This window comes from Sinohyriopsis cumingii, chromosome 6 (genome assembly GCF_028554795.1).
Source record: "Sinohyriopsis cumingii isolate HCF-2022 chromosome 6, ASM2855479v2, whole genome shotgun sequence".
NCBI lineage: Eukaryota > Metazoa > Mollusca > Bivalvia > Unionida > Unionidae > Sinohyriopsis > Sinohyriopsis cumingii.
This window is the reverse complement of record NC_142966.1, coordinates 90,688,623-90,714,052: the sequence shown is the minus strand read 5'-3', so window position 1 is coordinate 90,714,052 and position 25,430 is coordinate 90,688,623. Positions and strand designations below refer to the sequence as shown.

At 39.2% G+C, this 25,430-nt stretch overlaps 2 protein-coding genes across 4 annotated transcripts; both read right to left on the bottom strand.

Annotated features, from left to right (window-relative positions):
• Positions 1 to 260: 260 nt before the first annotated feature.
• On the bottom strand, positions 261 to 25,103 carry LOC149797425 (uncharacterized). 3 transcript variants are annotated; one of them, XM_089962217.1, is made up of 5 exons: positions 24,807 to 25,103; positions 20,636 to 20,760; positions 4,341 to 4,539; positions 3,547 to 3,672; positions 261 to 1,228 (listed from the first exon to the last, which is right to left on the bottom strand). In XM_089962217.1, exons 1-4 carry the CDS (start codon positions 24,833 to 24,835, stop codon positions 3,582 to 3,584), a joined length of 444 nt encoding a protein of 147 aa, XP_089818343.1. In that variant the 5' UTR covers positions 24,836 to 25,103; the 3' UTR covers positions 261 to 1,228; positions 3,547 to 3,581. The 3 variants fall into 3 exon arrangements, 2 of the variants coding, with proteins under 2 accessions (XP_089818343.1, XP_089818344.1); XR_016421819.1 differs by lacking the exons at positions 20,636 to 20,760; positions 24,807 to 25,103 and adding an exon at positions 22,590 to 22,612; XM_089962218.1 differs by lacking the exon at positions 20,636 to 20,760 and having other exon boundaries at positions 24,807 to 25,035.
• On the bottom strand, positions 9,689 to 18,975 carry LOC149797426 (uncharacterized). Its single transcript, XM_089962216.1, has 2 exons — positions 12,969 to 18,975; positions 9,689 to 12,172 (listed from the first exon to the last, which is right to left on the bottom strand). Exon 2 carries the CDS (start codon positions 11,273 to 11,275, stop codon positions 9,809 to 9,811), a length of 1,467 nt encoding a protein of 488 aa, XP_089818342.1. The 5' UTR covers positions 11,276 to 12,172; positions 12,969 to 18,975; the 3' UTR covers positions 9,689 to 9,808.
• Positions 25,104 to 25,430: the final 327 nt, after the last annotated feature.

The window sequence follows — 25,430 nt, the reverse complement described above, 5'->3', positions numbered from 1 at the left end:
TACTCTCACACACAGCGTTGTCAATATTGACTCTCACACACATCATTGTCAGTATCTGCTTTCACACACATCATTTTCAATGACCACTCTCACAAACATCATTGTCAATACCCTCACCCACATAATTGTCAATAACCACTCTCACACATCATTTTCAATAACCACTCTCACACATATCACTGTCAATATCTACTCTCACACGCATCATCGGATAACAACGTATATTTGTCATTCTTTCTTTAATATGTACAAAAAAGTAAGACTTTTACATAAATGTCTTTATTTTGCATAGAACAGAATTAACGACAATTGAAAAAATATAAAATGAATTGTTAAATATAAATATACGCATGAATATTAGAAGCAAAGAAATGAAAGGCTCAGTGCACAATGTTTATCACCACGACGTTGTAAAGCATTGCAGGTTACATCTAATACAAATGTCTGAAGGTGCTCTAATTTAGATCATTTTCAGAGAAAACCTACCATGAAAGGATAATTCATTGCTTAAAGGTCAACCACTATTCCCTAAAAGTGTAGGTCACGGTGATCTAAGCAACTGCGATATGCATTAAGTGAAGCAATAGAAAACACGAATCTCTCTCTCTCTCTCTCTCACACACACACACACACACACACACACACACACACATATATATATATATATATATATATATATATATATATATATATATATATATATATATATATATATTTCAACTGTGACAACTGTTCTTTTTAAATTTTGTTGTTGAGTGTTTATTTTTGATACAGCAAATAAGATTTGATAAGAAATCAATTACCTCTTATTGGGAAATGTAAAGATGCCCAATAGTGTCAGGTAGTGCAGAGTGTGAGAAATTAAAACATGCATACAGTTCTGTATACATACACATTGACATGAACACATATGTACCACTACAACTCTATCACAATCGTGTCAATACTCGGAATCATTTGAAGACCATGCTCGGTCCCTGTCGTGTGAGGTTCCTAATGGAAGTCCTCGACGTGAATTCGACACACACAGAAAATTTCGGTCTGTATCACTCTCATATTTGTAAGTTTTCAGACAAATAAAATATTTATACGGTATATTTTTGTCACTCATTTACTCAGAATTCCAAAATTGAAATATATCCTCCTCTTTCAGTAGATCTGTGAAAGATGGTCAAAGGTTATAGGTCATGGGTCATATGTGTCGTCCCGCTATGCTTCACCAATTCCTCTGAGAGAAAAAGTGAATATTAGATTATATAAAACCAAAGTATTTTAACCAGAACTTGCACAAACACAAAAAGACGAACATCTTGTAATTGACACAGCTTTCTTGTCTTAGAATATATTCCAGAGTCAGTGATATTTGGTATGTGAACCTTGGTCACATATATGTTTACGGTGCATTAAGTGCAAATTACTGTATTAGTACAGTTTTAGCATATACACATATTAAGGGGCAAATGTTCTTTGACGTAATACAATATGATGCCTTTTTTCCCCCACTTATATATTAGTGGTAAATATTAAACTAAATAATCCATCTCTACCACCACTACCACCACCACCTAACCAAAACCCCACCACTTAAAAGACTCACAGCAATTAAAAAGGATATTTTACAAGACTTTACCAACTGGTGTCTCACTACACTCTAAATACATGAAACAAACATTAATCTCACAAAAACGACCGGAATATATAACTATTTATTAATCTACATATAAAAAGCATATGCTGAGCAATCTTTGTGCACAACACTCAAACGTGATCCAAATAATGGGTATCACGAAATAAAATGTACGAGGAGATGATATATAGTTGCATCTAGAGGAAGAAATTGAATTTGTACGTGCCAGCTCACGTACGTCCTTGTTTCTAGATTGTATGAATATGACAAGACAGAAGTTATAAAATTAAAACCTCTTTCTGTGTGTGTGTGTGTGTGTGTGTGTGTGTGTGTGTGTGTTAGGATTTTGAACGTAGCTTTAACATTGTTTCATTCATATCGCTTCAATGTCTGCAGTGTGGCAGTTTATAGTGATGCCTAGCACTGGGGCATCTAGTACTAATATTAGTACCCTTACTCGTACCTCGTGGACAGGGTACTAACATGAGCATCTACGTGTTAATGGAGCAAGCCGGGTGTTATGCACACCCGGCGCTCTTTTAGCCTAATAATAACACTTTAAAAATATTCCTTGCATATAATCCAATAAATTGAGTAGTCCTCTTTATTAATACCGGAAGTATCGAAAATCATTGTAGAAATAGTTGTAAAATCTCGTTTACCTTTTGTAGCCGATATTTTCGTTTAGATCGTCCGCCATATTATTTCAAATAATGATTACTTCCGTTCTCAGCCTCATTTGTTTGTGTGCCATATAAGGACATTGACGCCTTATTTGGAAATGTAAACAAATCGTAGTAAATATTTGGCGCCGTTTGGGTCAAAAATTCTGCGCATTAAAAGTAAATACGCTTTATCGATAACTTTTAAATTCCACAAGAAGCGATTATTCGCATTTGATTGATAATAATATAGCGTAGAATATCCAAAATATGGTCTGGCAAGCCTTACGTAGAAAATGGGTCACGGCGAGAGTCTCGCATTATCTGTCATGGCGGACAGGATAAGGTTAGAGCAGCCATGCAATTTATTTTATCGTGTAATGACTTAATAAATTCAAAATAAGCCAAACTTCTTGCACAACTTGATTATACTTATGTAGTTGATTTCTACACTGTTTGTTTTTCTGACTTTAGTGATGATTTTTTTTTGCTCCATTACATGATATGGGATCAGTTCGTAGCCTCAACCACAACCAATCAAGCTGAGGCTACAACATCGTAGCAGACATGTAGCATGATGTCCCACCCAGTAAAATTATCCTGACACCTGGCCGACCAGACCTAACACTAACCTCTTCATGTTGGGTGCCTATCGAGGCAGCTGCTAGTACCATTTTTATAAGTCTTTGTTATGACTCGGCCGGGATTCGAACCCACGACCTCCCGCTTCCGAGGCGGACGCTCTAACCACTAGACCACTGGAGCGGTATCAAACCTGTTTTGCAATGAGTGGGATAAAATGAGATTCTTTTTCTTAATCATCAGTTACATTTAGTTTCACTGGTCTGTTTAAATATATCTGAGGAAAACGGTAAACAAGATATTCCTTTTATTTTCCATTGTTCAGAAAGGCGTTATTAAATTCCATTTGCTTCAGTCAGGAATCATGTTTTGTGGTTGCCAAATTTGTGGTCTGTGACTGTATCAACTAATCTGGCAATCAAAGTTTGGATCTGCTATATGATAAGCAAATGGAAAATCATAAATTAGGTCACTGAGCAAGGATGCTTCGCCAATTCCTCCAAACTGACCTATGCAAAACTTAACCGGACAGACGTAAGGAGAATGGTAACATCTTATCCCTCTTCTACATTCATGTTGGGCATAAAAGCCCGTAAGAACCGTAATGGAAATAACTACTGACAGCAATCAACGATTCCAAATTTGTATGGCTTAGCTAAAATCACTGTACGTTACCTAATTACAGCCGCAGGAATAATCCTGTTTTCGACTCAGCACACACCGCAACAGCAGCAGCAGCAGCACGTGACCAGCGTGATTAAAATAGCCACACCGGCAACACCAATCAAAACCGCAACCCACCTATTCACAGAGAAAAGAAACACTGGTATTGAGTGCAATTTGCGCAATATTTTCTCTTTCGAATGTCCAGTACAAGATTAGCGATACTATTTTTATGTTCTATTTCGATGGGACCACGTTGATGACTATTTGCTAGTCGCCATAAACACATTTTGTAACATATTTTACAATAGAATCAAAAGGCATAAAACGGTATTGCCGTACAATGTCACACGGACTTATGAGTTCTCTACCTAACAATATGACGGCTCCTGCTGACGCTACCACTACGGCTGCATAAAGAACACGTATAATAAAATCATATAAAAAAAATTAAATCGTGATATGGTTCACTGGAATAATACTAGTATGTTTCGTCTACCAACCATGTTTCTGATTTGATAGTACTTATATGTCTCATCTACCAACCATGTTCTGATTTGATAATACTTGTATGTCTCATCTACCAACCATGTTCTGATTTAATAATACTTGTATGTCTCATCTACCAACCATGTTCTGATTTGATAGTACTTGTATGTCTCATCTACCAACCATGTTCTGATTTAATAATACTAGTATGTTTCATCTACCAACAATGTTCTGATTTACCCGTATAAGATATTACTTTCAAAATTTTAGCACATGTTGTCACAAAATCTTAATACTGAGACAGCCGCCAAACTTACACATAGATTTTAAACCAGGATGCGCAAAAGTTGGCCACGTGTCCCATGGTTTTTGCTGCCTGGTGAAGTTCTTCATTGTCACAGCAGAAGTAACTGTCAACTTTATAGCAGCAGTAGTTACTACAGTATTGCTCTGTGTGTTGTTTTCCCGTCCAATCGATGTTTGCCTTGCAACACTCTCCCGCTTCGGTCAGACCAGCTGGGTAGATTTGAAATCAGAACATTTAAATCTATTGGTTGAGACTACATGATATGTTATGATGAATATATATTTATAACTGTGTCCAATCGGGTTTAAATTGACGAATTCGAGTATATATTGAAATATTTCGTAATTTTTTTTAATGGATTTTGATTAAACATTGTCGTGCAAAATGTAAATTTCTTTATTTCGCGGAGCTAGAATGCCAGATTTGATCCTTGAGTGGGTAGAACAGTTGCTACAAACTGAGAAGGATTAAAAAGTGTGTGTGTGTGTGTGTGTGTGATTTGGATTTTTAATGTAGCTTTAAAAAAAAATCAGTCATATCGCTACGATGTCTGCAGTGTGGCAGTTTATAGTGATGTCTAGCACTGGGGCATCATGCCGCAGACATGTATCATGATGTCCCACCCAGTCACTTTATCCTGACACCCGGCCGACCAGCCCTGTGGGGGTGTAGTGGTTGTCTAGGGGTGGGGTTCTTCTTATAGACTTTAACGAATTATGAGAAGTTCCCCTGGTCCTTATTCAGAAGGTTAATTCTGGACACTATATTATTTATTGACTAAATATATTTATGGCTACGAGCCCCCAGTCAGCAATGCCGACAGTAAATTAAAAGAAATACAAAGATGAAATTTAAACAATAACAATTTAATAAATGAAATTTAAAAGAATTTAAAGTAATCAATGTCTCTCTTTCACCCAATGATCCCTTTGATCATCATTTGAGTTCACAGTGTGAGGAGATTTTTCCCTTCTTGAGTGCTACTCATCTAAATCTCTTCGTTCCCTTGTCTTTCTCTCCTTTCGTGATCTCCACTTCCGCTTCCTCTTCTATTATCCTTGTTCCTTGCCGTTATCTTGACTTCCGGTTCCTCTTCTAGTATCCGGAACCCTTGACGGTATCCCTTGAGGTCACCCGAAATTCACTCGGTATCTCTCACCGTCACCCGAAATTCTCTGAACTTCTCTCGTCCCCCGAAATTCTCTGAGATTCTTTCGTCCCCCGAAAGCTTCCTGATCGAAAGGTATAATGCATTAGCATAGGGTTATAAAAATCTTCCCTCACACTACGTCACTGAACTGAACCATCAGTTTAAGGCGGGACATTTGGGTCGCGCATGCGCACACATCGAAATTCCCATACACTTCCGCCGCTTACAAAAATGGCGCCATAACACAATCACACAAAGGATTCAAATATCTACATACTGAGCCCTATCAGTATATACATACAAAATATTTCAAATATGATTGTACTAAAATATTACTACGATTAGTAATATGACTATCTATATATTTATATATATTTATATATTTCCTACACAAGCGTACCAAATCCACAATATTCACATTCAAATGGTGATAAACGGCAATCCGTTACTCAATGGCAAAATCTATCATTACGTAAACAAATTTCTTGTCTACCAAAATATAACTACGCAAAGAAATATTAATTCTTATAGCGGCTAGCGAGCAATACAATTCTTCACAAATACAAATCGTCCTTTCAAAAGGGCGTAAACGTAATAATCCACGAAATAATATGCACACATATTACTAGCGAAAGAAGAGAACATTTTCGCCTCACAAAATAAGGTGTACATAGTAACATTATGAATAATGATGCAACGAATCAACATCGTAATCAATCGTAAACAAAAGTACTAGCTAAAGTCATGAAAAAAATGCAAAATATTAAGGTCATAATTAACTATTCATACTTCAATACAAGTAAAATGTATACATACGACAAATTCTCTTCAATTAACAGCAGTCGTATCAAGCAGAATCAACGTAACATCAAACTTACCTGATCGAAGCTATTTCATGAATTTCCTAAATTCCGCCAATTTTTACGAATGGCTAACGGAGTGTGTGTCACTGCGACTCTTAAACACCAACTGACGAATTTCAGGCTTGTACAAGTCTTATTCCAGCTTCTCGAATCAAGTCCCACCTACAACGCATCCCGATTGGATGGCGACGGACTCTGGTCATTTGATCGAACTGTCAATCATAAAAATGTCAGTCTGTGTGTCCCCATGTACTGTCCAGCCTACCATTGTCGGCTTCCGGCTCTTTGAAGTTGTCTACGTCACGTGTTCCCATGTACAAAGATTCCCGCCAGATTTCCACTCAAGAGCTCAAACAAAGACTGGGTTACGTAAGAGGATTAGCCAACTTAGGCACTTGGAAAAACAAAGCTTACCTGGCTCCACTTACAGACTTATAAATACATGTATAATACAAGGGGTTGGGGTAAAACATCACATCCCCCCACGCTTGAGAATAAAATCAGGATTTTATTCACTCAAACTAAAAAAGCAAAAGTGTTACACGATATAAGAACAAAATCAGCAAAATGAACTAAATGCTAAACTGAGTATGAACACGAAAATATAACAAATGATCTATATCATTTCGGCGCTTCTACTCATGAAATCTGCGCCTACGTTTTCAGATCCTTTCACGTATCTGATCTGCATCTGGTACTGCTGTAAAAACAGCGACCATCGCATCAATCGACCATTGGACAACTTTGCCTGCGCCAGATAGGCGAGTGGTTGGTGGTCGGTCTCCAATATGAACTTACGTCCATATAGGTATCGCTCGAACCGTGATATGCCGAACACGATTCCGAGACATTCCCTCTCCGATACTGAGTAATTCTTCTCGGCAGCAGACAACTTCCGGCTGCCGTATGCGACAGGAAAAAGCGTCTTGTCATGCTCCTGGAGCAGTACTGCTCCCAGTCCCGTGTCGCATGCATCGGTGCGCAGAACGAATTCTTTATCCAAGTCCGGTAGACGAACAACTGCGTCGGATGTAAGTCTATCCTTTAGCGTTTGGAATGCGTGCTCACACGCATCTGTCCAAACGAACTTACTCGGGGTCCGTTTCTTGGTTAGGTCAGACAACGGGCCCGCAATCGCGCTGAAATTAGCGACATACCTCCGGTAATATCCGGCCAGTCCCAGGAATGACCTCACTTCCGTTTTCGTGGTGGGGCGTGCGGCGTTTCTCAACTGCTCCACCTTCGACTTCTCTGGAGACAGCGTGCCTTGGCTCAGGGTATGTCCTAAATAGTCTAATGTCCTGAAACCAAGGTGACATTTGGAAGGGCGGGCTGTCAAGCCCTCCTGACGTAGCCGCTCCAAAACGTCAGCTAACAGAGCGAGGTGTTCACCCCATGTCTCTGTAGCTAACAAGAGGTCATCCATGAAGTTGTGGACACCCCTATCGCGCAAGGGCTCCAACAACTTCCGCATCATTCTGGTAAAGACGCTGGGCGCGTTTTGTACCCCGAACGGCATCACCAACCATTGGTATGTCCCGTCGGGAGTAGCAAAAGCAAGCTTCGGTCGGTCTTCTTTCCTTACCGGAATTTGCCAATACCCCTTGGACAAATCCAGTTTGGAAAAATATTTCGCTTTCGAGACCGAAGCGAAGATATGTTCGGGGTCAGGTAGCATTTCAACTTGAAATTCTGTCACCTGATTCAGCTTCCGGTAGTCGACGCAGAACCGATGGGTGCCGTCCTTCTTCTGCACTAAGACTACTGGTGAGCTGTACGGAGAGTCGGCAGGTTCGATTACTCCCAGAGCAATCATCTGCTCGATTTCTTCCCTTACAACTTGTCGTTTCGCGTGGGGCAAGGGGTAGGGTTTACGCTGAACTGGTCGGTCGTCCACCATCTTTAACCCGAACTCGACAAGCGTCGTCCTCCCGGGTTTTTCTGTTAGCACGTCGGAATATCCGGCCAGCAAGGTCTCTATCTCGTTCCGCTGCCCTTCAGTTAACATGGGGCCACACTCCACGTCCGACGGAGTCTCGGCCCTCGTTAATGGACAGCTCGGGACAGTGTTAGCACCTTCCGTATCGCCTTCGATATCCTCGGTGACTATCGCTGCGACAACAAAATCGCTGGCGGTCTCCCTTTCCCGGTACCTCTTGAGCAAATTGGCATGGTACAATTTCTCTTTCGTCGGTAGCTGTATCCGGTAGGTTTGACCTCCGACCTTCTTGGTGACGACGTATGGACCCCTCCAGGAAACTTGCAACTTGTTGTGTTCCTGGGGCAACAACAACAACACTTTGTCCCCTACCTCAAACTGACGTGGTTTTGCGCGCTTATTGTAATTTTTCGCCTGTTGCGCCCTAGCTCGTTTGAGATTTTCTTGCGCGAGAGAACAAACCTCTTCCAGTTTGTTGCGCAAGTCCGCGACGTACTGGTAGGTAGTGCGTACTTCCTCTACAGCGTGGTCGTCTGTCCACAGCTGTCTCAGTACGGCGATTGGGCCGCGTACGGTTCTCCCGTACAAGAGTTCAAAGGGAGAGAACCCCAAACTCGCTTGCGGTACTTCCCGGTATGCAAAAAGCATGGCCGGAATATACCGGTCCCAATCCTTGGGGCGGCCTTCGCACAATTTCTTGAGCGTGTTTTTCAAGGTCCCATTAAACCGTTCGACCAATCCGTTACATTGGGGGTGATACGGTGTAGTCGTGAGGTGTTTAATCGACATGAGACGATTCACCTCCGCCATCACACGACTCATAAATTGTGTTCCTTGATCGGTCAAGATCTCGTCGGGCACTCCGACTCTTGACCAGATCGCAAACAGAGCTTCCGCGACGGTTTCCGTGTCAATGTTACGCAACGCAACGGCCTCCGGATAGCGTGTAGCATAATCGACAACCGTTAAAATATATCGATTTCCGTGCGCAGACGCGGGTTTTATCGGTCCGATTAAATCCATGGCAACACGTCTAAATGGTTCATCGATAAGGGGCGTACTCCCCAAAGGGATGGGTCGCTGATCCGTTTTCGGTGCCATTCTCTGGCATTTGTCACAGGAGAGACAGAACCGTTTTACGTCTCCCTGGACCCCTGGCCAGTAAAACTCTTTTACAAGACGGTCACGCGTCTTAGCAATTCCCATGTGTCCACCCATGAGACTCTCGTGTGCAAGTTTCAGTACTTCGCAACGCTTTTCCTTTGGCACGACGACTTGCTTGAAGTGTTCGTTGTGTTTCCTGGCGTGGCGATACAAGATTCCCTTCTTGTAGACAAACTTCACCGCGCCGTTCGGAGTTTCCCTTTCTGTTCCCGCTTCTGCGTGTTTGTGCAACTGCGCCAGAGTTGCGTCCTCCTGTTGCAGCTTCCTTAACTCCGCTGGAATAACATTACTAACCGGTGTCGATGTAACTTGGATTGGCTTTTGTTTCGGCTGTCGACTCATGGCCCTGGTTTCAACAGCACTCACTGGCATAGGTGTGCAGGTTTCGGGGTTCGGCTGGGGTAACACATAACGGCAACCCAATATGACGTCATGTGATAGCCCCTCCAAGCAAGCAGCTTCAATTTCCCCTTCACGTATGGTGAATCGAGGTCAATGACAGCTACTGGTAATGAGTCACGCGCGCAGTTCGCGTACTGAACTTCTATTACCTCCCCTGTATAGTCCTCCGGCTTGACATATTTCTTGTCGACAAGCGCGGGGACGCTGCACCCAGTGTCATACAAGATGGTGGCGCCTTCACCATTGACAGTTGCGGCCGCAAGGTTGGCTGGGTTGCGACTCGCTTCCGGCACACATTCCTTCTTAGCTACGACATTCACCTGGGTCTGCCTGCCCTTGGGACAGTCCCTGGCAAAATGCCCCAGGCGCTTGCAATTAAAACATGTCGGCGGCCCTCGCCGACTTGCAAATCCTGGTTTCGTGGGTGAGGCCTGTCCAGGTCGATAGGCGGCAGCCCTACCTGTAGGTGCCCCTCCGACCTTCCCGTCGCCCTGACGGTTACGGACAGCCGGCTCAACCTCCCCCATACGACGCGACTCAGAGGGTCGGGGTCGGTCAGCAACCCCGGAACCTCCACTCTTCGAGTGCGCCTGCTCGTATCGCTCCGCCATGTTAGCGATCTCTTCGAGCGTCCGGTGTTCTCTTTCTGCTAAGAAAACTGTCAACTCGCGACGGTAAGTACCCAGGACATGTTCCTTGAGTATTACCTCGCGTAGCCCTTCGTACGTGCGTTCGACTTCGGCCAGTTTCATCCACTTCTCAAATAAACCTCGAACACGGTTGTGGAATTGAGAGTGGGTCTCTGTTACCTTTTTCACCGAGTCCCGGAAAAGTTTCCGGTAAGTCTCGGCGGTCAGCCGATAATGGCAGAGAAGCGCCTTCTTGAGGGCAGTGTAGTCATCAGCCTCTTCTGCAGTTAAGCCGTGGTAGACTTCCCGAGCTGCACCTTGCAAAAAGGCTGAGACATTAATGGCCCAGTGCTGTTCAGGGACCTGATGAGCGCGTGCGAGTTTCTCAAACTGGACGAGAAAATCGTCAATAGCCTCCTCCCTATCATTGAAGCGTGACATGTTGATCTGGACTATCCGGTGGTCGATGAAAGGTCGGCCGGTTGTTCCAGAGCTTGTACTGGCGTCGTCCCGTCCGTTGGTCCTAGCTTCAACTCTGACCTTTTCCATCTCCAGAGTGTGAGCGAGTCTGGCTAGCTCCAGCTCTTTCTGGGCGTCTCGGTCCGCTGCTATCTTGGCTAACTCTTGGTCCGCTGCTATCTTGGCTAGTTCTCTCTGGGCTTCTCTTTCCGCTGCTTTTTCGGCCTTCCATTCCTTGATCCTTTCTTCTACAAAGGTTGCCAGGCGATCTCCCTCGTATCCAAGATCTTCCGACCCCATGGCGCGGTATTCCTTTATCATTTGTCGTTCGGTAGCCATTATACTAATGTAAAGTGATACCTTGTCTCAAAATTCAAACAATATACAGATATTTGTAATACCAGTTTAAATACTTACCTGTCGACAACAACTAGTTTCGTTCAGGTAAGATATTTGTTCGATATCTGCTTCACACGTACTGCTATGAATGGAAGATCTACAAAGCCTGCACATATGACAATAAAAATACAAGATGAGAAAATCACAAAATTTCAAATACAAAGAATGGAAAATATCTCACACTGTTCACTAATACTTCTACCAATAACTTTAAGTCCCAAAATAATATATATGTCTAATTCATATCCCGGACGAAGCGCCCACTGTGGGGGTGTAGTGGTTGTCTAGGGGTGGGGTTCTTCTTATAGACTTTAACGAATTATGAGAAGTTCCCCTGGTCCTTATTCAGAAGGTTAATTCTGGACACTATATTATTTATTGACTAAATATATTTATGGCTACGAGCCCCCAGTCAGCAATGCCGACAGTAAATTAAAAGAAATACAAAGATGAAATTTAAACAATAACAATTTAATAAATGAAATTTAAAAGAATTTAAAGTAATCAATGTCTCTCTTTCACCCAATGATCCCTTTGATCATCATTTGAGTTCACAGTGTGAGGAGATTTTTCCCTTCTTGAGTGCTACTCATCTAAATCTCTTCGTTCCCTTGTCTTTCTCTCCTTTCGTGATCTCCACTTCCGCTTCCTCTTCTATTATCCTTGTTCCTTGCCGTTATCTTGACTTCCGGTTCCTCTTCTAGTATCCGGAACCCTTGACGGTATCCCTTGAGGTCACCCGAAATTCACTCGGTATCTCTCACCGTCACCCGAAATTCTCTGAACTTCTCTCGTCCCCCGAAATTCTCTGAGATTCTTTCGTCCCCCGAAAGCTTCCTGATCGAAAGGTATAATGCATTAGCATAGGGTTATAAAAATCTTCCCTCACACTACGTCACTGAACTGAACCATCAGTTTAAGGCGGGACATTTGGGTCGCGCATGCGCACACATCGAAATTCCCATACACTTCCGCCGCTTACAAAAATGGCGCCATAACACAATCACACAAAGGATTCAAATATCTACATACTGAGCCCTATCAGTATATACATACAAAATATTTCAAATATGATGGTACTAAAATATTACTACGATTAGTAATATGACTATCTATATATTTATATATATTTATATATTTCCTACACAAGCGTACCAAATCCACAATATTCACATTCAAATGGTGATAAACGGCAATCCGTTACTCAATGGCAAAATCTATCATTACGTAAACAAATTTCTTGTCTACCAAAATATAACTACGCAAAGAAATATTAATTCTTATAGCGGCTAGCGAGCAATACAATTCTTCACAAATACAAATCGTCCTTTCAAAAGGGCGTAAACGTAATAATCCACGAAATAATATGCACACATATTACTAGCGAAAGAAGAGAACATTTTCGCCTCACAAAATAAGGTGTACATAGTAACATTATGAATAATGATGCAACGAATCAACATCGTAATCAATCGTAAACAAAAGTACTAGCTAAAGTCATGAAAAAAATGCAAAATATTAAGGTCATAATTAACTATTCATACTTCAATACAAGTAAAATGTATACATACGACAAATTCTCTTCAATTAACAGCAGTCGTATCAAGCAGAATCAACGTAACATCAAACTTACCTGATCGAAGCTATTTCATGAATTTCCTAAATTCCGCCAATTTTTACGAATGGCTAACGGAGTGTGTGTCACTGCGACTCTTAAACACCAACTGACGAATTTCAGGCTTGTACAAGTCTTATTCCAGCTTCTCGAATCAAGTCCCACCTACAACGCATCCCGATTGGATGGCGACGGACTCTGGTCATTTGATCGAACTGTCAATCATAAAAATGTCAGTCTGTGTGTCCCCATGTACTGTCCAGCCTACCATTGTCGGCTTCCGGCTCTTTGAAGTTGTCTACGTCACGTGTTCCCATGTACAAAGATTCCCGCCAGATTTCCACTCAAGAGCTCAAACAAAGACTGGGTTACGTAAGAGGATTAGCCAACTTAGGCACTTGGAAAAACAAAGCTTACCTGGCTCCACTTACAGACTTATAAATACATGTATAATACAAGGGGTTGGGGTAAAACATCACAAGCCCTAACACTAACCTCTTAATGTTGAGCGCCAAGCAAGGCAGCTGTTAGTACCATTTTTGTACGTCTTTGGTATGACTCGGCCCGGGATCGAACCCACAATCTTCCGCATCCGAGGCGGACGCTCTAACCACTAGGCCACCGGATTAAAAAGTAACATATCAGATAAAGCGTTGCATTTCGTGTTAGGAAAAGTTATCGATAGAAAAGGTATGTTCCGAAAGAAGTTCTCCACTTTTATAAACGTGGAAGCTGTAATCTGATTGCTAAATGTAATGATCAACATAACGTGCCTTCAGATTGGTGTTCGTCGTATCTACGTTGTGTCGGCGATCTCGATTTTAATCAGATTAACAATTACTATAAATGATAAGAACGTCAGATCCAAGAATTGTCAATGGGCTTGTAATGGGTGAGGAAGGGGGCGGCGGATTTTACATGTTTCACGAGCAGTGAAATGAGTGTAGATGATATTGTCATTATGAATTGGGATTGTAATCTTTTAAAGCATACGATTTTAATACATTTCTGATCATATTCGTCTTCAGTGCCCGTTTCATAATACCAACCCATTAGAAAAAGTTATTTAAATAATAATGTTCACGTTCAGGCGTATACCCAGAAAAAAGATAGATATCCCAGCATGGTTAAAGAGAGATATCCCAGCATGGTTAAAGAGAAATATCCCAGTAAGGTTAAAGAGAGATATCCAAGCATGGTTAAAGAGAAATATCCCAGCATGGTTAAAGAGAGATATCCCAGCATGGTTAAAGAGCCTATCTCAGTTATAATACTCGCTTGCTTCGGTAAGACCAGTTGTAGAGTTTTGAAAATCAGAAAACTTAAACTTATTGGTTCATGATACATGAAATGTTATGATGTAAATAAAATACATGTATCCTATCAGGTCTAAATTGCCGAAAATAAAAAGGATTGAATATGCATCAGATTCTAGGTAACCATTTAAAACAATTTGAAAGAACTTCTTTGGTGGTTTTAGAATGTTTCAAAACAACTTCATTGCAAATACCGGATTTAAAAAGGAAAGTCATGGGGTTTCTTATTTAATGAAACCTCTTCTCAGAATTATATATGCATATGAATGAAATTTTAGCTTTAGAAAATTAATTCGTAAAATGTATATGCATAGGGATATAACATTGTCATCTAAAAATGTGAATTTCTTTATTCCACGGAGTTGTGATACCAAGATATGAACCTTCAGCAAGTAGTACAAGCTGCTAGAAAATGAATAATTTATAACTTTTCTTCTCCTTTTTCTAGTTTTCTTCTTTCTCTTGTTCTTTTTCCCATTGAAGAACAGAGATCTTGAATGAACTCGGTTCAGCTGGAACTGACGATAGCACAAAGGTTGCCCAAAAGGATGAGTATGTACAATTTAGAGATTACAGATCGTTCCGTAGAAAGATTGTGTAGCTATGTATATATAATCTGCTTGTAAATCTACGGATATCTGTCTTGATGTAGAGCCTGTCCGCTGCTTGGGTCAGTTTGTGGATATAAGGCTATATCTCTTGATGTAGAGTGGGCCCGCTGCTTAGGCCAGCTCTTCACTCATCAAGATATGTCAAAGACGAAGCAAAGCAAGGTAGCTGATTCCAATCACGGAGCCAAGAGTTCAAATACCACCCAGACTACAAACTTTCCACGAACTTTTTCAGACAATAAAAGACGCGTCCAAGTTGGCATGAAAAGGCAAACCAGTCAACAAAAATATATTTTTTATAAATAATACAAATCATTACGGAATATTGAGAAATATCCTTGCAGAGGACTTCTTAATATTGAGGCTTGTAGATAGGAAGGTGTCCTCAGATAATTGTATAGTAGCTTATATTACGGAAATAATCTACTATCGTTCATAATTAGACTTTAGAGAAAACAATGTCAAGATAATCGTTTGTGTGCCATATTCCTAATGAAATTATCTAGCTTGATTTCGTCTCAAAGTCCAGGTCTGTGTATCACTTATTAGCTATACAAAAACCTTGTTTAGTTATTGAAGCGTGTCGGGTTGTTATGCCGTCAATTTGGTAGGTGTGGGGTAGGGTTATTTAAATTAATATAGAAGTCTCACCCAGGCTCGATTTTGGTTGGAAGTTATATTAGTGAAAGATAGATGTAAAGCTCCGAGCCCCCAGTCAGCAATGCAGACGGATAAATGATTGTATATACAAAAAGGGGAATTCAACTAATAACCATTTAATGACAATTCAATAATCAAATGATTAAAATTTCCCAAGTACCCTCCTTCCGCCCGACCCTGTGATAGCCTACTGCATCATTAGATTTGTAGTGTGAATAGCTTTCCACCTGTCCTTGCATTTTACTGATCTGTGTATTATTCTCTATTATCCCTCAAATTACTTCTCTTCCTCCCGACTTTCTCCAAACTCCTTCTGCTCCTCGACTTCTCTATACTCCTCATCCTTCTCCGCTTTCTCTTTCTCGACTCCTTTTCCTCCTCCTCCTCCTCGACTCTCTTCACCGACTAGACTTCTCGACTCCGACCGCTCTGCTAGTCTTACTTTCGTCTCCCCTCTTAGAGACTCGGGACTTAACTAAACCGGAAGTTCTGTCCCCCAAAAAGCTTCCTTTACGAAGCTTTGTCTTTCCTTAGAATCTCCTCTCTACGTTTTACCGCCAAATTACGAGTGGCTTTCTCGGAGCAATCATATTTGCTCAGCAATCTTCCCAGGGGAACTAAATTTTCGCTTGCTAGTTAGAAGTTATAATTTGGATCAAAATTGTTACCACACCCTCCGTCTCAATTCCGATTGGATCTCCCTTTGATTCGACCCAATCAAACTTAGCGGACAATGTCCTTTTCGCTGTCTGTTGATGTGGTGACAGATTTAGAACACGCATCGGTCCTCGCGGGTTCCTCTGATCTTTGTAACACATAGATGGGAATTCGCTCGATCTAAAGCCTATGTCGATTCAAGATGCCGGGTCGTCTCTCTGGTCACGGTAACCTTGCATAATAGATTAACTCTAATCTGCGGAATGTTTAGACAACAGCCATGGCTTGTACTAATACCTTAGTTTATACACGACTTATGAACTGGGGCTTGAGAAAACGTGACAGTTATAATATAAAAAGTGCAATGCGCTCTAATGTAGTGACCTATTTTGCATGTATTATAGGACGGTAGCCTAAATTACTGAAATAAAGAATACAAGTTTACTTCGATCTCCACTTGTAGGGAGATGACGTTGTAAACACCCTTTCGGTTGTATAACAGACATTCTATTAAGCTGTAAGGTAATTTCGCCCGGGGAAAATCCTCTTCAATTAAGCAGCCATGTCATGTTACAAAATTTATCCGTAGCGTTGAAGACCCTGCCCACGTGGGTCTACTTTTAAGCATGCGGCCATCACACGTGGCGTCATATCCGCTAATTCATAATCCGCCCTATTAACTGGTTTTAGCAGGTGCACATTGTTGCAAAGTTCAGCAGGTGCATGCACAGAGACAGGTCAGGAAAAGGGTACCAGGCCTTAAACAAACTAATGTTTATTGTTAAGCACATTCCACCAGAAGATAATGGATCATAGAACATATATAACAATCGCGAAAAAACAAAACGGAGATTTTGTTACGCGTTTGGTGTGCAACCGTTTGTACATAAATGTTAACATGCACAAAAGATAGGAGCGGCGTGAGAATAGACTCTGCTCTTTATATAATGACATGGAATGTTAATGGCTGATAAGAAGATAACAATTTACAATGATTTGGTTCTCTGTTCGTAGGGTGTGTAATATCATTTTTTTAAAATGTGAATACTGGTTATCATATGGATGACTGTGAGTGTTTCTCATTACCAATAAGAAATAATACCATGAGTACTGAAATAAAGAGTGGCTGTTGTTGTTGCTGTTGTTGTAGGTTTAACGCCATTTTTCAGCACCCGATAGCTGTACAAGGCGGCCAGTATTAATGGTGGAGGAAGAACCCGGAAAATCCCCGGAAAGAACCACCGACCATCGAGAAGCTACTAGCAAGCTTTCTCACATATTCACATTGACCGAATCCGAGACTCGAACCCACGCAGGCAGAGGTGAGATGGCAGTGATCCGTAACAGAGAGCGCTTTAGACCACTCGGCCACTCGGGGCCCCTATATAATGGCGGTTTAGTGATACTTTTAAAATCACTCTCACGTTCGTGTACTCAGCCTGTAAAGATGACCGCTGAAAGCTTGGCCTATCTTTTAATATATTCTGCTCTATCTGTTTTCAGTGGCTATGTTTACATTTGTTGTGCATATATACCCCCTAGCAACAGTTCATTCAAGGACTTAAACGATGTTGGAATATTGTGTGATTTAGTGCAAGACGATACAGAAGGAAACAGTTGTGTGTGATCTCAACTGTCACGATTAATGAGGATGTTTTTTCTTAATGACGCAGTAACGGCCATAGGGCCTCGTTACAAAGAAAAGTAGGAACATCTGTCAATGAATAGAGCGCTCGGGGTCAAACCTGTAACAATATAGCACAAGGGAAGACAAAAGAACAAGCATCCATCGGTAGTTCAAACCCTGTTAATTAGCATTGGTGTACTAAGGATAAATGGCGCAGGGCGACGATGAAAGTTCAAGACCTCTGGCGCCCGGGGCAACCAGACCGTCCGCCACCTCACTCGCTAGTACGCTACTGCTCGTTTGTCCTAATGTCGTCTGCCATTTTCCAACTTAGGCAGCTGTAATCAAGCATAGTTAAATTTTCAAAACAGTTCAACATATTTCGTTCAGTTCGTGACACATTTGAGAAAATTAAATAATTGTTCGCGTTGTTTCATCTACTGAAGTGGTACCAAGTAAACTTGCCCAAGCTCTTAAAACTTTACAAATTTTATATACTAGATTGTCCCTTCCTCCCCCGCCGTTTGATATAGGCATGAACTCTCAGTTCTTGAGAGAACTTATCTACGTTATGACCACAACATTTGCTTACACTGAGTGACAGTAATTCATACTGACAAAAAAAATTGTCGAAAACCATACCACTACCTGCTGTGAATTTAAACAAAGACACATACTATTAAAAAAAAAAAACTCCATTTCACTAGTTCTCTTTTTTCAACCATTAATCCTCGTACAAAACCCTAATAACTCTTCTGATAGAGCAAATCAACTTTCCGTCATAACAGACATCCAGTCAGCTTATCAACATGTGATATCATGACTCACAGCTGTGTCACTAACACTATTGAGAATACTGTATAGCATTGTACATTTTTCGTGTGGCGCTGTCGTTGCTCATTTGCAGAAGTGTTTTTTGTTCATTGTTATTATAATTTGGGTATTTACATGAAAACAAACTTTTACCATATATTTTATAATTAAATCAGCATCCTCTATGTTATTTTCATATTTATGTCAAAGTATTAGGATTTTCTTTCTAATGACAAGATATTATACCGTAACAGCAATTTCTCAATCATTGTTTAAGAGAATTTTTTTATATTTAAATTATTTTTTATATTTAATTTTCTTGATTTACAAATAACGATAATAAATTGAAACTTAAATCTCCTGTAAAGTTTTGTCTTCTCTCTCTCTCTCTCTTAGATTATTTGAATGACGTCTAGACACTGCGTTATGAAGGATGCAAACTAGTTTTGAAGTTCTGAAAACAGTACATTCAAGGGTTGAGTTTCTTACATTCACATTGCCAATTAAATTTATTAAAAACTATATCACAAGCTAAATCTAATAGTATTTGCTGCATACAAGTAAACACTTTTATTATAATACCATCATCAATTTTTACAATGATTTTTTAAATTATTTGTATGGCTTTTATTTAGACAAATCTCAAAGCCAGGTCTATTATAAAAATAAGAAAAAGCTTTAAAAATGCTAAATTCAGTTTCTTTATGCATTTGTTCCCCATGTGCTGCTGAATTTTGTTCTGCACTATTATATTTCTTTTACCGAAGTTGGTTTAATAGCGTCACGTGCACATGTAGGTCCTGTAAAATGTGTCGAACCAAGTGACGTAATACTCGAACTTCCTTACAAGAGGTCGTCTGGTTGGAAGTGTGCCAAGAAGGGGGGGGGGGGATATATTAGTGTCATTTGACATTCGTGTTTTTCTAAATTAACTATTGTTTTTAAATGAAATTAGATTTATCACTGTGAAAGGAGTCTATTTTCTAGAGATGTGAAAGTTAATACTTAATTGTATCAAAACCGAGGACTATTCGCTACCCTTAAAATGAAACACGCTTGATATACAATTACAGCAATTTAATTTAATTTGAGATGTGTGTGTATATGTGTGTGTGTTGGATTTTTAAAGTACCTTTAACAATTTGAGTCATATCGCTTGTACGTCTGCAGTGAGGCAAGTCATAGTGATGTCTAGCACTGGCGCATCATGTCCCACCCAATCACGTTATCCTGACACCAGGCTGACTAGTCCTAACACTAACCTCTTAATGCTGAGCCCCAAGCGTGGCAGTTGCAAGTATCATTTTTTAAAATAAGTCTTTGGCATGATTTGACCAGGGTTCGAACCTGCGACCTCCAGCATCTGTGGCAGACGCTCTATCTACTTAGGCCATCTGAAGGTAAAATCTGAGATCAACTTCTAATACGTAGCTGTCACTGGCACTGATCAAGGTTCGTGATCTGCCAAGTATTTAGAAACGTGTCAGACAAAGCATTCATTTCATTTCGTGTTAGGGAGAGTTAATGATAGATACGGCGTGTTCCGAAGGAAGTTTTCCACTTCCTTAATGTTGAAGCTATAATCTCATTGGTAAATTTAAAGGTTGGCATAACATGACCTCGTAGCAATTTCTGTCCAATCTCCTTTGTGTAGGAGATCTGGATTGTAATCTGATTGACAATTACTGCAACTGTTACGACCCGACCGTCGGATTTCCAAACACTCCATGGATGACGAAGCTAGGAGCTTCACATGTTACATGAGCAGTGAAATGAGCAAAAATGATGCTTTAATTACTGTTTGAGGCTATTGTTGACTTGTTGGATTCTTTAAGCATAATATTGTGTTACATATTCTAGTCGTACCCTTTGTAAATAACATCTTAAGTAAATATTTCACAATACCGACCACTTATACGCATATACTTTGAATGATTATATGCTGCTTTGTTTCCATATGAGATGAGATGTAATTTTAAAAAACATAAGATAACCGATTACCCGGAAAGGTCTGCTTTGCCAATAAATTATGGTATACAAACAGCTTGCAATGTTTTGTAGATTTTTTGTCCTCTGTTTTGCTTAAACGTTTATTGCTGGTAAGTGTCCATTGAAAGATCAACGATCTGGAATTAATAAATAATGGTTCCTTGATTAACGTAAAGAAACGTAAAAAGTTCATGAACGTATTACATTAATTTGAACTGTACTTACTTAAATCACGTCAAAATTTATTAGAGCAAAACACATCTACCATAGAAACTTGAACCCAGGCTAAAAGAAAATTTTCAAATCAAAAGTGGACGATAAGCTGAAATCTTTGACGAAATATAATCCAAAATAGTTCTATAGTTAATTATTTTGAAGTTTTCAAATCTGAAGACGAGTTTATGGATCCAAATAGTGTAGATTTAGGTCCCAATCTCTTTCGATCTCAAGACGAGTTTATAGATCCAAATAGTGTAGATTTAGGTCGCAATCTCTTTCAAATCTCAAGACGAGTTTATAGATCAAAATATTGTAGATTTAGATCCCAACTATATTTACCATACAAGCTGATGAATTGTCGGGATTTAATTAAGTTAATAGTTGCAAACAAGTTTCAATAGAGTATTTTGGGTTAGTTTTCTTGACTTTGGTGTAAACGTATTATAAATGTACATAAAACGGATAACCTAGAGTTCAGACTATGCTGAAAAATTCAGAGGAATTTCATTATTCAGCAATACTATTAATTAAATTCTGAATTATCGTCTCAAGAAACCTAAAAGTAACCATGGCATTTTAACCGATCACAATTTGGATTCCGTTGAAGGAAAGTGCATAGTAGAAGCGATTCGTAGTCTGCATAAGGTAGCTGTAAAAGGCATTGAATAAAGAAAAACAAAACAAAACAAAGAATGCTAGCACTGTTGTTGCGTTGGTGCGATCAGCAGGTCCAAACTGTTGAGTAAGCTTATAAAGTAGTGCAGTTGTATAATTCTGAGTGTTATTGAAAATTTGTGCAAGAAAGTGAAATTGTGTGTCAGGTATAATTCTGCAGTACCAACCTGTTTTAATAATAAGTCTGGAGTATTACAAGGCGAGCCTTTATTACCATTATTATTTACTTTGTGTGTGATTGATTTTGAATAGGATTTTATTAACATTTCTAGTTTTCCAAACGAATCTCATAGACAAATGATTTTTATAAAATATTATTGTAAATTTTCTAGAAATATTAAATACATTTTGAAGTTATTGTGATAAATTTACTATTAATGTTAAAATTGAGAAAAAAGGATTTGTCATGTAGAAATGTGGTAAAAATAAAGCCCAATGACAAATTTCATCAAATAACGGTAAGTTTAATGTAGCCTAAAGGTACCTTACGTTAAAAGTGTTGTGCTTGCAAACGTTTGTGGATTTAATCCATCTGCTGATGTTGAGTTAATCAGCTTGAAACTTGTGTAATGAAATTCGCGATGAACATATGTCTGCACAGCTCATTTATTCATGTGTGTGCGTGCGTGTGTGTGTGTGTGTGTGTGTGTGTGTGTGTGTGTGTGTGTTTAAAAGTCTTGCACTTTCACCTCGTAAAAGAGGAGATGAAATAAATTTATAATGATATTCGTCTATAATATAATTTTCGTGATAATAAATGTTTTCATATTTGCCCACTGTATTGTTTCAATAAGAAACATATGATTGGAAGTTCAAAACCATTTTAGTGCTGTATTTACAATATTTATAGGTATCGATGGTGGATAGTTTTCATGACTAAATAATGTGATTTGTGATGTGATTTTGATTTTTGACGTAGCTTTAACAATTTTTCAGTCATAACGCTACGATGTCTGCAATGTGGCAGTTTATAGTGATGTCTAGCACTGGGGTATCATGCCGCAGACATGTAGCATGATGTCCCACCCAGTCACATTATCCTGACACCAGGCCGACCAGTCCTAATACTAACCTCTTAATGCTGAACGCCAAGCGAGGCAGCTGGTAGTACCATTTTTTAAGTCTCTGGTATGACTCGTCCGGGGATCGAACCCACGACCTCCCGCATCCGAGGCGGACGCTCTAACCACTAGGTCAACGGATTAAAATGATGTTTAATATTCTGATTAAACAAAATGATATGTCTATCCTAAATATATAAAAATAATTTAAAGTTTCTGTAATCATATTTTGTTATTTAATAGATTGTTTAAAAATAAATAATTGGAAAGACATGGCCTTTTGTTCAAATATCCAAGTATTCTTAACATAACTGACAATATATGGTCTTTGGACAAATAGTCAAGTATTTTTAATATAACTCACAAGAGTTGGTCTTTGGACAAATATTAAAGTGTTCTTAATATAACTGACAAGAGTAAGTCTTTGGACAAATAGTCAAGTGCTCTTAATATAACTGACAAGAGTTGGTCTTTGGACAAATATTAAAGTGTTCTTAATATAACTGACAAGAGTTGGTCTTTGGACAAATAGTCAGGTGTTCTTAATATAACTGACAAGAGTTGGTCTTTGGACAAATATTAAAGTGTTCTTAATATAACTGACAAGAGTTGGTCTTTGGACAAATAGTCAAGTGCTCTTAATATAACTGACAAGAGTTGGTCTTTGGACAAATATTAAAGTGTTCTTAATATAACTGACAAGAGTTGGTATTTGGACATATAGTCCAATAGTCAAGTGTTCTTAATATAACTGACAAGAGTTGGTCTTTGGACAAATATTAAAGTGTTCTTAATATAACTGACAAGAGTTGGTCTTTGGACAAATAGTCAAATAGTCAAGTGTTTTTAATATAACTGACAAGAGTTGGTCTTTGGACAAATAGTTTAATAGTCAAGTGTTTTTAATATAATTGACAAGAGTTGGTATTTGGACAAATAGTCACGTGTTCTTAATATAACTGACAAGAGCTGGTCTTTGGACAAATATTAAAGTGTTCTTAATATAACTGACAAGAGTTGGTATTTTGACAAATAGTCCAATAGTCAAGTGTTCTTAATATAACTGAAAAGAGTTGGTCTTTGGACAAATAGTCCAATAGTCAAGTGTTCTTGATATAACTGGCAAGAGTTGGTATTTGGACAAATAGTCCAATAGTCAAGTGTTCTTAATATAACTGACAGAAGTTGGTCTTTGGACCAATAGTCCAATAGTCAAGTGTTCTTAATATAACTGACAACCAACGTCTTTGGACAAATAGTCAAATAGCCAAGTGTTCTTAATATAACTGACAAGAGTTGGTCTTTGGACCAATAGTCCAATAGTCAAGTGGTCTTAATATAACTGACAAGAGTTGGCCTTTGGACAAATAGTCAATTATTCTTAATATAACTGACAAGAGTTGGTTATGGGACAAATAGTCAAGTATTCTTAATATAATTTATCCATTTTTAAATCAGTATTAGTTTGCTTTCCGTTTACAATCTAAATTTGAAAAACAACTCTGTCATTGGAGATTTTATAAAACAACAATTTCTCGACTAACTCTGAGTAAATATGCTTTCTTTTCGCACTTTTGAAACAAACTAAAATACTTTTCATAAAAATAATTTATTATGAAAATCTTCCGTTATTTTGAATTTTCAAAGCCCCCAATTCATTAATCATTACATTAAAATTGATATTTTCAACCCTACCCCACCCCCCATGATACCAATTCAGTAAAACTGATATTTTCAAATCCCCACACGTATTACCCATACAGTAAGGTCATATTATCAAAGCCCCACACGTCATACCTACACAGAAAAACTGATAACCTGCAAATTAATATGTACATTAAAATCTGGACTTTTTCAGCAAATGCTTTACGAAAATATTTAAAATTACTAAAATGCCAATCGAGTGCTCACCATTAGTGAATTTACATCTAGCATAATTTCGTGCTCCGAATATCAAAATTTTTGTTATAACTTTTGTATGAAACTAACACAGCTTTGAAAATTCGTTAAAACATACCCATTCTAATTATCTCGGAATCATTTCTCATCGTTTCCAAAATGACAGTAACATTGGCATATAATAAATAAAGATAAATAAGAAGGAAAAATGACAGTATATGATCCAAATATTCCAGGTATACCAGGTATACACTGGTGAAATTATTATTGAGAAAATGAAATCTCTTTAGTTATTTTGTTTATAAGATATTTCTGTAACATCGTCTTACCTGAAAGAATCACAGACAAGGAGATACATATAAAGATATCCATCTGAAGCATTGTTGTGCAAATTTGCGGCTGCTACTGACTATATGGCTAGACCAGTGTATCCTGTAGGTATGACCTCTCATTTGTGCAATTATGTAGGCGAAGTCCACTTGAAAAATCGGTATGATGCTGTACAAACTTGTAAACAAGAATTCGTCTGCGTGAGGCAAACAATGCGTCAAGGAGTGTACAGCCCCAAAGGGATCATGATGAGGTTACATTATGGTCACTTGAGTCACGTTAATAGATGAAATAATGTATATTATTTATCGTCATGCAGTTTGAATCACTGCTCATCCCCTCTCCACACACACACACACATGTTCTGTTTAATGCATTCCTGGCTGCATTACGTTGCAAAAATTATCAAAGAGAGAGAGAGAGAGAGAGAGAGAGAGAGAGAGAGGGGGGTGGGGGTGGCATGGCATCGGTCGGTCGGTCATTTCTGTAAAGTCCAGAAGTAGTTGTATGAATACATATACATTTTGAAGAACTTGCTGATTCGCTGTCTGCGGAGGGCACCACGTATGTTACGAGAGAAAGGGACGAAATGTACTGATTGTAAATTTGTCTTCTTCCGTCGC

What these genes read in the sequence shown, in the direction of transcription:
- LOC149797426 (XM_089962216.1), bottom strand. Translation starts at nt 11,275, where the DNA reads ATGGCTACCGAACGACAAATGATAAAGGAATACCGCGCCATGGGGTCG.
- LOC149797425 (XM_089962217.1), bottom strand. Translation starts at nt 24,835, where the DNA reads ATGTATCTCCTTGTCTGTGATTCTTTCAG. An exon ending in CTTGTCTGTGATTCTTTCAG is followed by an intron (nt 20,761 to 24,806) that starts GTAAGACGATGT and finishes TATTAATTCCAG; the next exon opens with ATCGTTGATCTTTCAATGGA. An exon ending in TCCTGGTTTAAAATCTATGT is followed by an intron (nt 3,673 to 4,340) that starts GTAAGTTTGGCG and finishes CTCTGTGAATAG; the next exon opens with GTGGGTTGCGGTTTTGATTG.